Here is a 13272-nt window from a genome sequence, read left to right on the forward strand (position 1 = left end):
TTTGTCCATTGCTACACTTGCAAGAACAAGAAGTGAAATCAAAATTCAGCAGGCCAACACAAAAAATAACGTGAAAACTCTATTTCATGTCCACTCAAAAATTTTATCATCAATCATGAAATGTAAACGCATAATAGACTTTAATGAAGAAAGTTCTAGAAAGTCACATTACATAGCCACCTATACAAAGAAAATTTATTCATTCTACATAACATTATAATTTTCCCACACTGCATGGCATGGCATATTTCATCTGTTTCACTAACCATTCTCTATTTTCTTCCTAAACTTCCCTTTGTTTTTGTTGGACCCTATAATTTTGAAATTCAAATTGTATATCTAGATCTACATCTTCTACAATTGAGTTTGGGGTCAACCCTCCTTATGCGATTGTGAATGACATAACATGCTAAGAGTACCTAAGACTACATTCAACTGTGTTTGCAATGACCAATATGGATATGCATCCAATACAGAAAAATGTTTATTCAATACATCGAAACCTCCCTCAGTAGTTGGTAGCAAGGAAAGGGGAAAAAGTGTAGAATATGGCTTGAATTTGGAGTTCGACTCCTTGTTGGATTTGGATAATAAAGGAATTTTATTCCTTTTGGGTTACTGTTGTTTGAAGTTATCAAATTCTATTAGAAGTCTTGTCTAACACTTGATTTTGAGTTTTATTTGGAATAGGAGTGATTCTCCTTTTGTGTGTGGAAAAGAAGTCTAGTCCTTTTTAGTTTTGGATATACTAGCCAACTCAAGTCTCCTATATATGCATAGTGCTACTACAGAAAATTAGAGAGAAAGAGATGAGAGTGTGTGAGAAAAAGGCTATCTCTTTGTTTGGTTATTTGATATTTGTGGGTTGCAATTTGGAATAGTGAGAGAGGTTTGTTACCGCTCGGTTTTGGTTTTGCGGTTTGATGATTTGCTCTCTCTTGGTGCGTTGCAGCTTTTGGATTTGCTTTGTGGCCCTCTCTTTGGTTTGTGCACAATTGGTATTTGGTATTTGTGAACATTTGGTTCTTTGGTTTGTCTTTGGTTCTTTGGTTTTGTATTTGTGAGAGAGAGCTATTTGGGTGTATTTGAGATTTTGATTTGTGAGAGTGTCTCTACACAAAATTTTATTATCCCAAATTTGTTATAGTGAAATTTGTTCGTCGTCGCCCGTGGATGTAGGCTATTGCCGGACCACGTAAATTTTGGTGTTTTGTGTCTATTTTCTTTTGGATTAATTTTCTTTGTTTCTATTGTTTGTTTGGAGATATTTCTTAAGTCTAAAATATTTTCACAATCAATCTTAATTTTTTGAGCTTTTGCTATTTTACAACAAACTAGTATCAGAGCCCAAGTTTGCTACCTAGGCGTTTGGATTTGTTCTCTTTAGAGATTTTGGTGATTGGTTTGTGGATCTGATTTTTAGGGAGAAAGATGTCAGGTGATTCCTCTACAAAATCTTTGGTGAATTCTTTTGAAAAAGCTATGTCAGAGTCTTTTGCAAAACATTTGGCGATTAGAATGATGGTTTTTAATGCCAAATTTGAAGTAGAGAAATTTGATGGAATGAATAACTTTGGCATGTGGCAATGCGAAGTTATGGATGTCTTGGTCCAACAAGAGTTGGATATTACTTAGGAAGACAAACTTGAAGGGATGTCAAACAAGGATTGGGAAAAGATTAATAGACAAGCTTGTGGCACTATTCGTTTGTGTTTGGCCAAGAATGTTAATTTTGGTGGTGACATGGTGATTAAACCTTTGCACAAGTTCAAGCATTGCTTGGACTTGTATGATATTTGCAATTTGAATTAGCCCGTAGGGGCTTTGGTGGTGGCAACAGAGAAGTTTTGTTTGTTATGATATGCACTTTGTTTTGCACTCTTATTTGGATTTGACACTATCTTTGGGTGCATTTGGCATCCATTGGCGCATTTGGAAGTGGTTTTGGATAATTTGCACTTTTTTTTTTCTGGTTAGGCTCTAATTTGATTGAGTGTTTTTCAGTTGTGATTTAGGAGATGGCTTGTCAGGGTGGAGACTTGTTAAGGATTTGCATTTGGTGGTCTACTAGATTTCGTTTGTAAGGCTTGATGGAATTCAAGCCAAGGTGGAGATTTGTAGAATATGGCTTGAATTAGGAGTTTGACTTCTTGTTGGATTTGGATAATAAAGGATTTTTATTCCTTTTGAGTTACTGTTATTTGAAGTTATCAAGTTCTATTAGAAGTCTTGTTTAACACTTGATTTTTAGTTCTATTTGGAATAGGAGTGATTCTCCTTTTGTGTGTGGAAAAGAAGTCTAGTCTTTCTTGGTTTTAGATATACAAGCCAACTCAAGTCTCCTATATATGCATAGTGCTACTACAAAAAATTAGAGAGAAAGAGATGAGAGTGTGTGAGAAAAAGGCTCTCTCTTTGTTTGGTTATTTGATATTTGTGGGTTGCAATTTGGAATAGTGAGAGAGGTTTGTTACCACTTGGTTTTGGTTCTGCGGTTTGATGACTTACTCTCTCTTGGTGCGTTGCAACTTTTGGATTTGCTTTGTGGCCCTCTCTTTGGTTTGTGCGCAATTGGTATTTGGTATTTGTGAACGTTTGGTTCTTTGGTTTGTATTTGGTTCTTTGGTTTTGTATTTGTATTTGTGAGAAAGAGTTATTTAGGTGTATTTGAGATTTTGATTTGTGAGAGTGTTTCTACACAAATTTTTATTATCCCAAATTTGTTATAATGAAATTTGTTCGTCGTCACTCGTGAATGTAGGCTATTGCCAAACCACGTAAATCTTGGTGTTTTGTGTCTATTTTCTTTTGGATTAATTTTCTTCGCTTCTATTGTTAGTTTGAAGATCTTTCACAAGCCTAAAATATTTTCACAATCAATCTTGGTAATTTGAGATTTTGCTATTTTACAACAAAAATAATGAATTTTTTTTTCTATATTCAAGAGGATCATGACTACATTCTTTCAATCAGTATTGAAAATCACAATAAGGGAAGAGAATTCCTTTTCCATTTGTAAAACCAAAGTCACCAAAATATATAATATTTACTTACAAATTTACAGAAAATAGAAAAAAAATTATTAGTAATGACTAATTATTTGTTATAACAGAGAATTCCTTTTCCATATGTTAGACATTTGTTATGGTTCAAAGTGAGTATTATGCTTCATGAAGCCTTATTTTGAAAAGGCTTATACTGCACCGTTTCCGTTTCCACCATTCTTTTATATCATCGCAATGAAAGGATTATAATATAAGTATAGAACTTTACTTGGCAGTTCTCCAAATCATATGGCATGTTTTGCAAACTGTTAATAAGAATAAAACTTGCATTTCCTTACCTCCATTATTTTTGCTACTTATTGGGCTTTGGCTCTTCATTGCTAATTATGTGTGATTTCCAGATTTGTGGTCAATACGCAAAGAACTTCTCTTATTATAGGTAAATGCAAATGTAATATTTGAGTTGGTGGACTAGAATTAGAATGATTTGTATTTGAGGGTTTAACTTATATATTTTGTAGGTTATATGTCATGATACTTGTTTCTGTTTGAGGTTGGACTCTTGGAACTTGTGGGTGCAAGGTGTGCCAAACCCACATTTGTTGTTAGAGTTGCATATCTTGGGAAGGATTTTGAAAGACACTGAACTATAATTAATTCTTTTTCGTCTTAATTACCAGTGATTTGTTTTGGTCTATGAGTTCGCTTGTGGTCAGGCAAAAAAAGAAAAAAGAAAGTATTAAAATTGCTTGCTGAGACAAAACCAACGGAACACATTAATCCACACCATTTACACACTTAAATCTCTAACATCCTTTTCAAGAATTGCATTATCCACAAGGGTTATTTACGTAAGCTTCTACTAGTTAGTAGGCTTCATGTAACTAATGATAATGTGGAGGCTGAAAAATTAAGTGTTTTAGACAACTGGCATTGAACTCAAGTGACAGAATCTAAGGTTAATTTTCAAGAATACAGAAGTTTAGGGCGATTTGGACTGCTTGAAGTACACAATGTTACCAGGTTAGCTATGAAATAATTTGTCACAACTTGACGAAAGTGTTAGCCACAATTATGCAATACCCTATTATAACTAGCCACAATTGAGATTTCTCATATTTATTTGTAAAGACAAAATCTACACAGTAAATGCCTATGCAACACCTAAACAATCCAATCTAGGCAAAAATATAGACAAGCAATCTGGGATATTACAGCTACAAAGAAAATATTACAAAATAAGACAATACTTGTAACAGGAAGGATGAGTGAGATGGTTGTTACCTCTTTCAGTTTCCCCAGGAAAGCCCCAACTTGCACTACGTTCTGCTTCGTTATGGTCATCATAGGTTCTCACAATTTTGGTAGCTTTTACTACTGCTGAATTTTCAAATTCATGGACAAAATCTGAATCCTCAGAAGTAATGACACAACAACTGCTGCCTTGTGCAATTGTTTGGTTGAACTCTTCCACGTCTTGCTCATATATCAAACGGACAGCACATTTGATCACCTCCACACTCGGGTTGTTGCTGTCAAATACAACATTAATCCGACTGCATTCAAGATCATACCAATGTGTACCTAGCAAGTCATCACGAGACCAATACAATAGCCAGAGGTGACACACACTATAATCAAAGGATGTCTCCCCAATGACAACCTCAAAGGATGTCTCTCCAATAACCTTAAAAGTATGGTGAGGCACATCACCAAGGGCTTTCACATGACCTTTAAGACTATATCTTTCACTTGAATACCCGTAACAATTAATTCTAAAGAGAGCGCACAAAGCAAATCCCATCCACCTACTATTACACCAATTTGGAGGCAGCTCTATGCTTATTGAATACCCAATCCTTTGATGAGTTAACCACTGTGGAACATCCAATCCGGGAATAATTATCTGGAACGCAGCTCTAGATCTATCTTTCCTTCTGGTAGAACTTTCATATAATCCAGTTTTTGGATAAATGAGTCCCTATACCATAAAAACCATATTATTTAACAATGAGAGAGAGAGAGAGAGAGAGAGAGAGAGAGGGTAGATTACCTGTAGGTAACGTTTTAACATTGCAAATGCCAGACCATCACTGCCCTCATTATACTCAACCAACTTGCAGCAATTAAAAAATGAAATTGATGGTTGCAACAAATTGCTCATACTGAGCAATGCTGGTGATGGTTCTAGGGAAGAACAACCTTTAGCATTTATATATCTTACATTTGATGGAAGATCTGGCAACGAGTGAAGCTGAATGCAGTTGCCCAAATCAAGAGCTTCCAACTTCGGAAGTTGACTGATGCTTGCAGGTAAAGCAAAGATAAGATTGTTTGTAGATAGTGCTAAATATTTTAACGAGTGAACGCAGAAAACACTGTCAAGCCTTGACTTAAAAAATTGCTTTTCACATCCATGACATATCAAGAAACTAATGGAAGAGGGAATTTCTCGAATAGCAGCTCCAGTCAAATCAAGTTCCTTCAAACTTTCAATTTTTCCCAAGTTCTCTGGCAGGTTGGCTAGTTTTGAGCATCCCAAAAGAATGAGTATTTCAAGAGACCTTAAACTATCCATGCTGTTTGGAAGATTGATAAGAGATTGGCAGAATTTTAAATTTAAAACAGTAAGCTTACTGAGTTGTCCAATAGATGGGTGGATCTCAACCAAATTTATGCAACCTCTAAGACATAGTTTTTCAAGTCTCGGAACCCCTGTGAAGTCAGGTGTCCTAATAAGGCTTATGGAATGTTCAAGATCGATGAGTTTTAACTTGTCTAAATACTGTAAAAAAAAAAAAGGATAATTAGCTTGCATTAAACAATGAATTTTTTTAGTTATATATATATATATATTAGAACAATTTTTATTAATGAAAGGATGAAGCTCAAGTACAAAGGGAGTGTATTTGATGAGACTTCTGAAGAAAAGATAAATACTAATAAGTAATAAAAAGACAGAAGAACATAATCACCTTTACACCTCTCCAAAGATATTCAATTTTGCTAAACCGCAGTTTGAGTTCAACCAGCTCTTTTGATTGGAATCTGGATGGCAAACATTTTGAAGAATAGCCACGCCATTCAAGTAGTCTTAATTCATAAGAAAGATGATTGAGGCCATTTGGGATGTGCACGTTATCAATTATAAGCAATCTAAGATTACACATCTTTGAAAAAACTTCAGAATAGGATTCAATGGGCTGATATGCCTCATCCCCTCCAAATAAGTCTAGGACAATTGCTTGAATTGCTTTTGTTGCCTAAGAATCAAAAGGAAAGGATCAGTAAATCACACAATAAAAGTTAAGAATACTAGAAAATTTCAGTTTTATAGTGTCAGAGGAGGCAACTAATAAATATACTGAGTTTTCCACACATATAACCTCCTCTTGACCATTGGTAAATCCAAGAAAGTGGAGGATGAGAAATTGACAAATTGAGGCCTTAGAAACAATTTAATTTTTTATTTAAATTTTATTCATATGGTAAAAGTGTTATTTTCATTTGAGAATCATAAATTGCAACGAGTAAGGATGCTATTCTACAATTCAAATATGTAAACAATGTCACAATCACATTATGTTTTCAAAATGTAAGATATTATGATAGATGAATTCAAAATTTATTTATTTTTAAAAATTTTATAAGTGACAATCACATTATATTTTCAAAATACAAGTAACAGTCAGCATATTAACATGAAATTAAATGGACTTTTGTATTATATATTTTATGAATTAAGTACTTGGGTAGCTATTTATATATTGGATTTCATTTTTTTTCTTAAAGAACTTAATTTCCTGAACAAAATTGTGTTGTGTATCCATTCAATATTTCCCTTGAAAAAAAAATGTTATTTTGCCAATGTTCTTACCGTATTGTTCATAAATACATGAAACAAATCCTTACGAAGCCACAACCTACTGCGCTTCCCAGGCTCTTCTCGTGATTCTCGACGCACAATTTCCATACCCATTTCTTGTAATAGATCATGCATCTGCAATGTGTCGTTTTCTATAGTTAGGAGAGATTTATCCATGAGAACTTGTATTCCAATTCTTGCATCAAAACCACAGGTCTCTAATATCTCTATTACTTGATCTTTCATCTTCCCTCTAAAGAAACATGCAACATCTAGAAATATATCCTTCCACATTTCCTCTAGCCCATCAAAACTCAATTTGAGTATGTCAAATATTTCTCTTTTTGGAATTTTTTTAAATCTGTCCAATGCACTTTGCCATACATCCATTGTTCTTCCAAACAAAAAGGAACCTAAACTTACAAGAGTTAATGGATGGCCATTAGCATAGCATACAACATCTTGGGAGAGTTGCATATAACCTTCTCTAGGTTGCTCATTTTTGAAGGCTTTCAAACAAAAAAGTTTTAAAGCATCATCACTGTTTAATGCATTAGGCTTATATATTTTATGTACTCCATGATGGACCAACAAATGTTCATCTCTAGTCGTTATGATGATCAAACTCCCCGATCCAAACCAGCCATGCTCTCCAGCCAAATTTTCTAGTTGGTCCAATTTATTAACATCATCTAGAACAATTAGAACTTTTTTATGACATAACCTTCTCTTGATCATGTCAACTCCGTAATAAACATTCCTTATATCAATATTTCTTTCCTCCAAGATATCTGCTAGAAGCTGCTGTTGTAATTGAAGCAAATCAAGTTTTTCTGGATATTCCCTAACATTAGCAATAAAGGAAGAACCTTCAAAATAATTACGAAACTTTTCATAGACAACTCTAGCAAGAGTTGTCTTTCCAGATCCCCCCATACCACAAATCCCTATAATGCAAACATTGTTCCCAATATCTAAATACGAAGTGATCAATTCTTCCACTGAAGAATCTATTCCTACCAAGTCATTGGTAATGCTTGAGAAACATGAACTCAGATTTTGTAATATGTGTTCCACAATGCTTTGGATTAATTCTGACACATGCCTGTGAAGATGATAGAACAATAATTAAGTGATGGTCTAAAGTCTAAACCAATCATAAAACCTTGGGGATAAAGAAAAATATTGGGTGATAATACTCTCCTTGGTCAAACAAATATGAACTAAGGTGTATAGAACTACTCAACTACCCATATAAGAATTGTATGATTATATTTACTGAAACAACTCTATCAAATTTGGCTATTTACTTATAGGATAAAAATTTTCATTCTTGCCCAAAACATGTGGGCCTTCACAAAGAAAAAGCAGATAAAGAGGGAGAGAAACAGGGATACTATTATACTAGCAGATATCAGGAGCGGAAAGCAAGTGCCATCATCCAATATCATTGCTTAAGTTAGAAATAATATTAAACTAGTAAATCCAAAATCTAATTCACAATTGATTGACCAAAGAATGGGTGTCTTATTTCACCCTTGATTGCTAAGAGAAACTTCATTGGAATATCTTTAAGTTGAACAGGCTAATATAAAAGTTCATGACCTTCTGAGGTAGCTTGAGTGCTAAAGAATTCTTTTTTAAAAATGTTGTTTCCCACTTTGAGGGTTCCGCTTTATGCTTCACCAACCACACATTTATCTTTTTTTCCCTCTTCTAAAGTAACCAAAATTTAAAAGGAAAACGAATATCAGAGAAATGGCACACTGTAGTTGATTGAGTATATAGTGGAACACTCAAACTAGGATAGACGATTTTAGTTCCAAAATATTAATAACAAATCAACAATGGATTACACAAATTTAGATGACCAAAAAGTTGAAAATGCTTTATAATAATACCAGGTAAAATGATTGAAGAGAAGGTAAAGCCGTAATATGGCGTTTGGTACAGGGTAATGTTTTAGGATTCCTAAGAATGTTTAAAGATTCTCATGTTTGGTTGTAAATCATACTAGGGAATCAGATGCCAAGGGAATCTAGATTCCCCCCTTAAACCCCTCTCAGTAGGAATGTGGATTCCCTTTAAAACAGGTGAGAATCCAGATTCCCAGGTTTAAAGAAAATTGTATTTTTTATAAATTGAAAATTTTAACCATTTTTTTTAAATGACTTGGTAGTCGACATTCAAATCTAAGAATAAAATGAGAAAAATAAATAATTTATTTAAGATTCTTGAGAATAAACCAAACATAGGAATAGCTACATTCTTAGGAATGTAATTCCTAAGAATCACATTCCTATGAATCTGAATGCCAGGAGTAATATGGATTCCTAGAATCACATTCCTATGAATCTGAATGCCAGGAGTAATATGGATTCCCCCGTACCAAACACCACATAAAGGTTTCTTTAGGAGGGGAGAGGAACTAAAAATTTAAGCCTTAGTGCCAACAGAGATTGAAGCATAGATTAGAGATTTGATTTTCATCATTGAAGAGAAAAAGGAAAATGCTTCATATGTTTTTCTCCCCCTTTTAAGAGAAGATCTCTTTGAATTTCTATTTCTGCAGACAAATATCAATTATAAACTCGTTGAATCTCTACTTCCTAAAATTATGTTAACATTTTCATTCTGTAAACAATTGGTTTGTGAATAAAATTGTCAAAATGCACTTTTAAGGATTTTACCTAACCGAAAGCAACATTTCAGCCAATAGAGAAACTTAAATAAAATTGTCGTTTAAATATCAGCCAATAGCAATTTATATGCTTCATGATATATGAAAGAAAATGGTGTTTAAATATCAAAATAAATTTCTTAGGAAATTACCCATCTTGAACAAGCCAACCAGACAGATTCGCCACTTCTGTCAAAGCAGCTCTCCACACTTCAACCTTCTCCATGTTCTCCATAAATCGTCCTTCATGCTCAGCAAAAGCCACTGCGAAAGTTCCTCTTTGTCTCTGTACATCGGATGGGTCCACATTATAGAAAACTGGCAGAACTGTCGTTCCCATCTCTTTACTGTATCCAATGATTTTAACAAGCTCGTCCAAGCACCATGTCGAAGCTGCATAGTTTTCTGAGAGAACGACAATGACAAACCTCGATCCTTCTATTGCTTCTAGGATCTCTCGTGCAATAGCTTTTCCTCTCTCAATTTTCTTATCATACTTAAATGTCAAAATGCCCTTCTGTTTCAAAGCAGCGTATAGATGATCTGTAAAACTGTTACGGGTGTCCACGCCTCGAAAGTTGAGAAAAACATCGTATTTCCACCGACGTGTTGAAGAAGAAGAAGGTGATGACGTTGACGCTCCTTGAGTGCACATGGAATCCGTTGAAAATATACTTCATAAATCTTGAACTATAATACATAGATAACAAAAGTAACAAAGTCTATTCAAATCCAATTCAAAGTTCAAACTGGAGACAATTTGATATGTGTAGATTTCTTCATTTCACGGATGAAGTGAAAGTAAAGAAATAAAAGTGTAAAAAATGAGAACTTACAGAGCGAAAATACTCTTGAAACAACGCCGGAATTCAGTTCCTATTACATAGTAATTGCTTTTTTTTAGTAAATGAATGGACAAGGTTCTTTCTCCGTGTATGAGAGAGAGGGAGAGACAGAGACAGAGACTCAGAGAGACGGGAGACGAAGAGTGAATCGAAGTCTATTTCACAATTTCGCGTATTGTTACGTGAGTAAGGTCAACAAGTCTTTAAAATACTCTTTTCCCTTTTACACGCACTTTCCCACGTACTTTAACTATTACATTAACTATCTTTTCCATTCACTGCTTACATTTTTTTTTTTTTTTTGATTGGATTCACTGCTTACAATCTACCGTGTTAAACAAGAAATTATTAGATTAATTGAAAGGTTGTTGTAGAGGTCAATTTTAATTTTCCCAATAGACAAAATATTATTATTTATGCAAATATGTCATAATCTATTTATTCGTTAGTTAAAAAGACTGCGCTAGCAATACCTGTGGCACACCTAATAGTAATAAATAGTTGTTCCAAATACGTGGCACAACACGCCAAAAGACAGTAATTTCGTGGTTTTGGTGACTGCTGGCCAGCTTTGAGCCTATCAAAAACGTTTTAAAATTCTTTTATTCAGATGACATTTAGCTTTTCGGGTCATGTTATGGGAAAATACAGGAACGATCGATTGCATGGGAATTTCCATTTCCATTTACAAGGAAGTTTTCTCGAGACTTGTCCACTTATTATTAGTATTATATTAAATAAGAGATCTTAATTAATTGGACTGATAAAATCTTTAATAGTTGAATATGAAATTTAAAATTTAATTCTTACCTACACCAAATATTAATTGGTGTCTTAGAGTCTAATCTTTAAAAGTACTATCTTGTAATCCTATGCAAATATATGGATACACTTAAAAATATACAATAAGATACATAATATAAATCCTATATATAATTTAAATACTATTGATAGTTATTTTTATATTTTTTTTAATTCTTTAAAAAAATTTGTAAGGATATTATTAGGTATAAATGTAAATTCTCTATTTAAAAAAAAAATTATATTTAAGCACTTTTTTTTTTTTTTTTTTAAGATTCATTTATTATAAACTCTTTAGTTTTTGTACTTAATAACTTGGATGAATATTTATGATATAGTCTCACATTTGATTCTAAAATTAAGAAATAAAGCTCTTTAAGAATAAATAATTTAGGACATATGGCACAAAATTAGAACTTTAATTTCAGTTTCTCTCAAGTTTACCTATTATTATATATAGACTAGCGAGACTTATAAACCGAAGACTCACTCACTAAGTAACCGATGTGGTACTTTAAACAACTTATTTTTTATTTTTTATTTTATAGATAACATAGACAGAAGGCGTAGGGGATGGAGAAGGAGGAAGTGAGAAGATAAGATTTACAACACTAGCACCTACAAAAGGACTTAACATTTGTAAGTACTAGTAGGACTTATAAACCAAAAACTTAGCTACTAAGTAAAGTCTATCTTTCTTCGTCCAAAAAACAAAAAAAAAAAAAAAAAAAACTTAGTAAAAAGAAAAACCAACGAGGGTCTGTATCCGTGTGGGTGGAGAATTATCAAAGACTATATACTCAAATCTACAGCATTTAAGTGTTGTGATTGGTGCATTTAATTTAATTTAATTTTTTTAAAAGAAGCATTTGTGGTGGTCTCATAGATCCAATCACAAGTTAATATCCAAGCTTATGAAATTGAGCGTGGGTTTGAGTATATTCGTAGGCGGACTGAAGACTAAAAAGTCTTTAAGACCAGGGTGGTTGGGTACAAACCAAGGAAAGACTGAAGACTAAAAAATCTTTAAGACCAGGGTGGTTGGGTACAAACCAAGGAAAGAAAGGGAAAAAAAAGGATTACCTTAGTCAAAAGGATTACTTTAGCAATACTTGTGGCAAACCTAATAATATATATTTGTATCAAAGTACGTGGTGTTAAGAATAATAAGTGAATCAACAAATGGTTTTGGTCAAGAGATGCCCAAGATGTCCAACGGCTAGTTTCCAGTCAAATACCCAACGGCTAGTTTCCAACTCTACAGCAAACGGTGGCGTTTTATCTCATGATTTAGTGTTAATGTATTTAACTAAAACGCTGCGTTTAGAACTTAGGATGATTAGTTCAAACGCTGCGTTTTCATCTCTGGGAATGAACTTCACTTACACCGTGGAGACTGTTTTCTGGAGATCAGTTGGGCAGTTAAGATTAGTTAGTTAGTTCCTAATCTTCCTCCGTAAAATACGGATCCATTCCTAGATTTCAGGGATTAGCTTAGTCTGTTATTAGATCAGGTAAGCTATATATATGTATTGTACTTGACATGAGAAGCATAACAAGAATTCTTTTTCAACAGAAATTTTCTCTTCTCTCTCTCTCTCTATCTCTGTTTGAAGTTCTCTCTTCTTTACTCTCTGTTTTCATTACCTCTATAGTGTGAACACCATTGAAGAATCTTTAAACCTCTGTTAGATTCTTTTCATGGTATCAGAGCAACAATCGATCCCAGTAACAATGGCAGAAAATTCCTCAGCTCCACCTTCAACAACTGTACCTTCAACCTCCACAACCTTACCATCAATTTCAACACCTACCTCCTTCAATCTTACAAATCAACCTCTGCTTCTACTATCAAACATGTCAAACATGATGACAGTCAAATTGGATTCTTCCAATTATATCGTTTGGAAATATCAGATTTCCATGGTGTTAGAGACCTACTCCATGTTTGAGCTTCTTGATGAAGCTTCACTTGTTCCTGAGAAATTTCTCAAGGATTTATCTGGCACAATTACCTCAGTGATCAATCCAGAGTATCTCATCTGGAAATCCAAGGAAAAGGCACTGCTTACCTTC

The 13272-nt window shown here is 33.8% G+C and overlaps 1 protein-coding gene across 1 annotated transcript; it reads right to left on the reverse strand.

The window, feature by feature from the left end:
* Positions 1–4158: 4158 nt before the first annotated feature.
* On the reverse strand, positions 4159–10229 carry LOC112006512 (TMV resistance protein N-like). The gene is made up of 6 exons (XM_065760372.1): positions 9703–10229; positions 6883–7975; positions 6223–6268; positions 5059–5351; positions 4290–4986; positions 4159–4169 (listed from the first exon to the last, which is right to left on the reverse strand). The coding sequence occupies exons 1-6, from the start codon at positions 10203–10205 to the stop codon at positions 4159–4161; spliced, it is 2643 nt and encodes an 880-aa protein (XP_065616444.1). The 5' UTR covers positions 10206–10229.
* Between the last annotated feature and the right edge of the window lie 3043 nt (positions 10230–13272).

This window comes from Quercus suber, unplaced genomic scaffold (genome assembly GCF_002906115.3).
Source record: "Quercus suber isolate HL8 unplaced genomic scaffold, Cork oak 2.0 scaffold_363, whole genome shotgun sequence".
In the NCBI taxonomy this organism is placed as follows: Eukaryota; Viridiplantae; Streptophyta; class Magnoliopsida; order Fagales; family Fagaceae; genus Quercus; species Quercus suber.

What these genes read in the sequence shown, in the direction of transcription:
- LOC112006512 (XM_065760372.1), bottom strand. Translation starts at nt 10,205, where the DNA reads ATGTGCACTCAAGGAGCGTCAACGTCATCACCTTCTTCTTCTTCAACA. An exon ending in CCTAGACTTATTTGGAGGGG is followed by an intron (nt 5,352 to 6,222) that starts ATGAGGCATATC and finishes TAAAATATTTAG; the next exon opens with CACTATCTACAAACAATCTT. An exon ending in TGTTAAAACGTTACCTACAG is followed by an intron (nt 4,987 to 5,058) that starts GTAATCTACCCT and finishes TTTATGGTATAG; the next exon opens with GGACTCATTTATCCAAAAAC.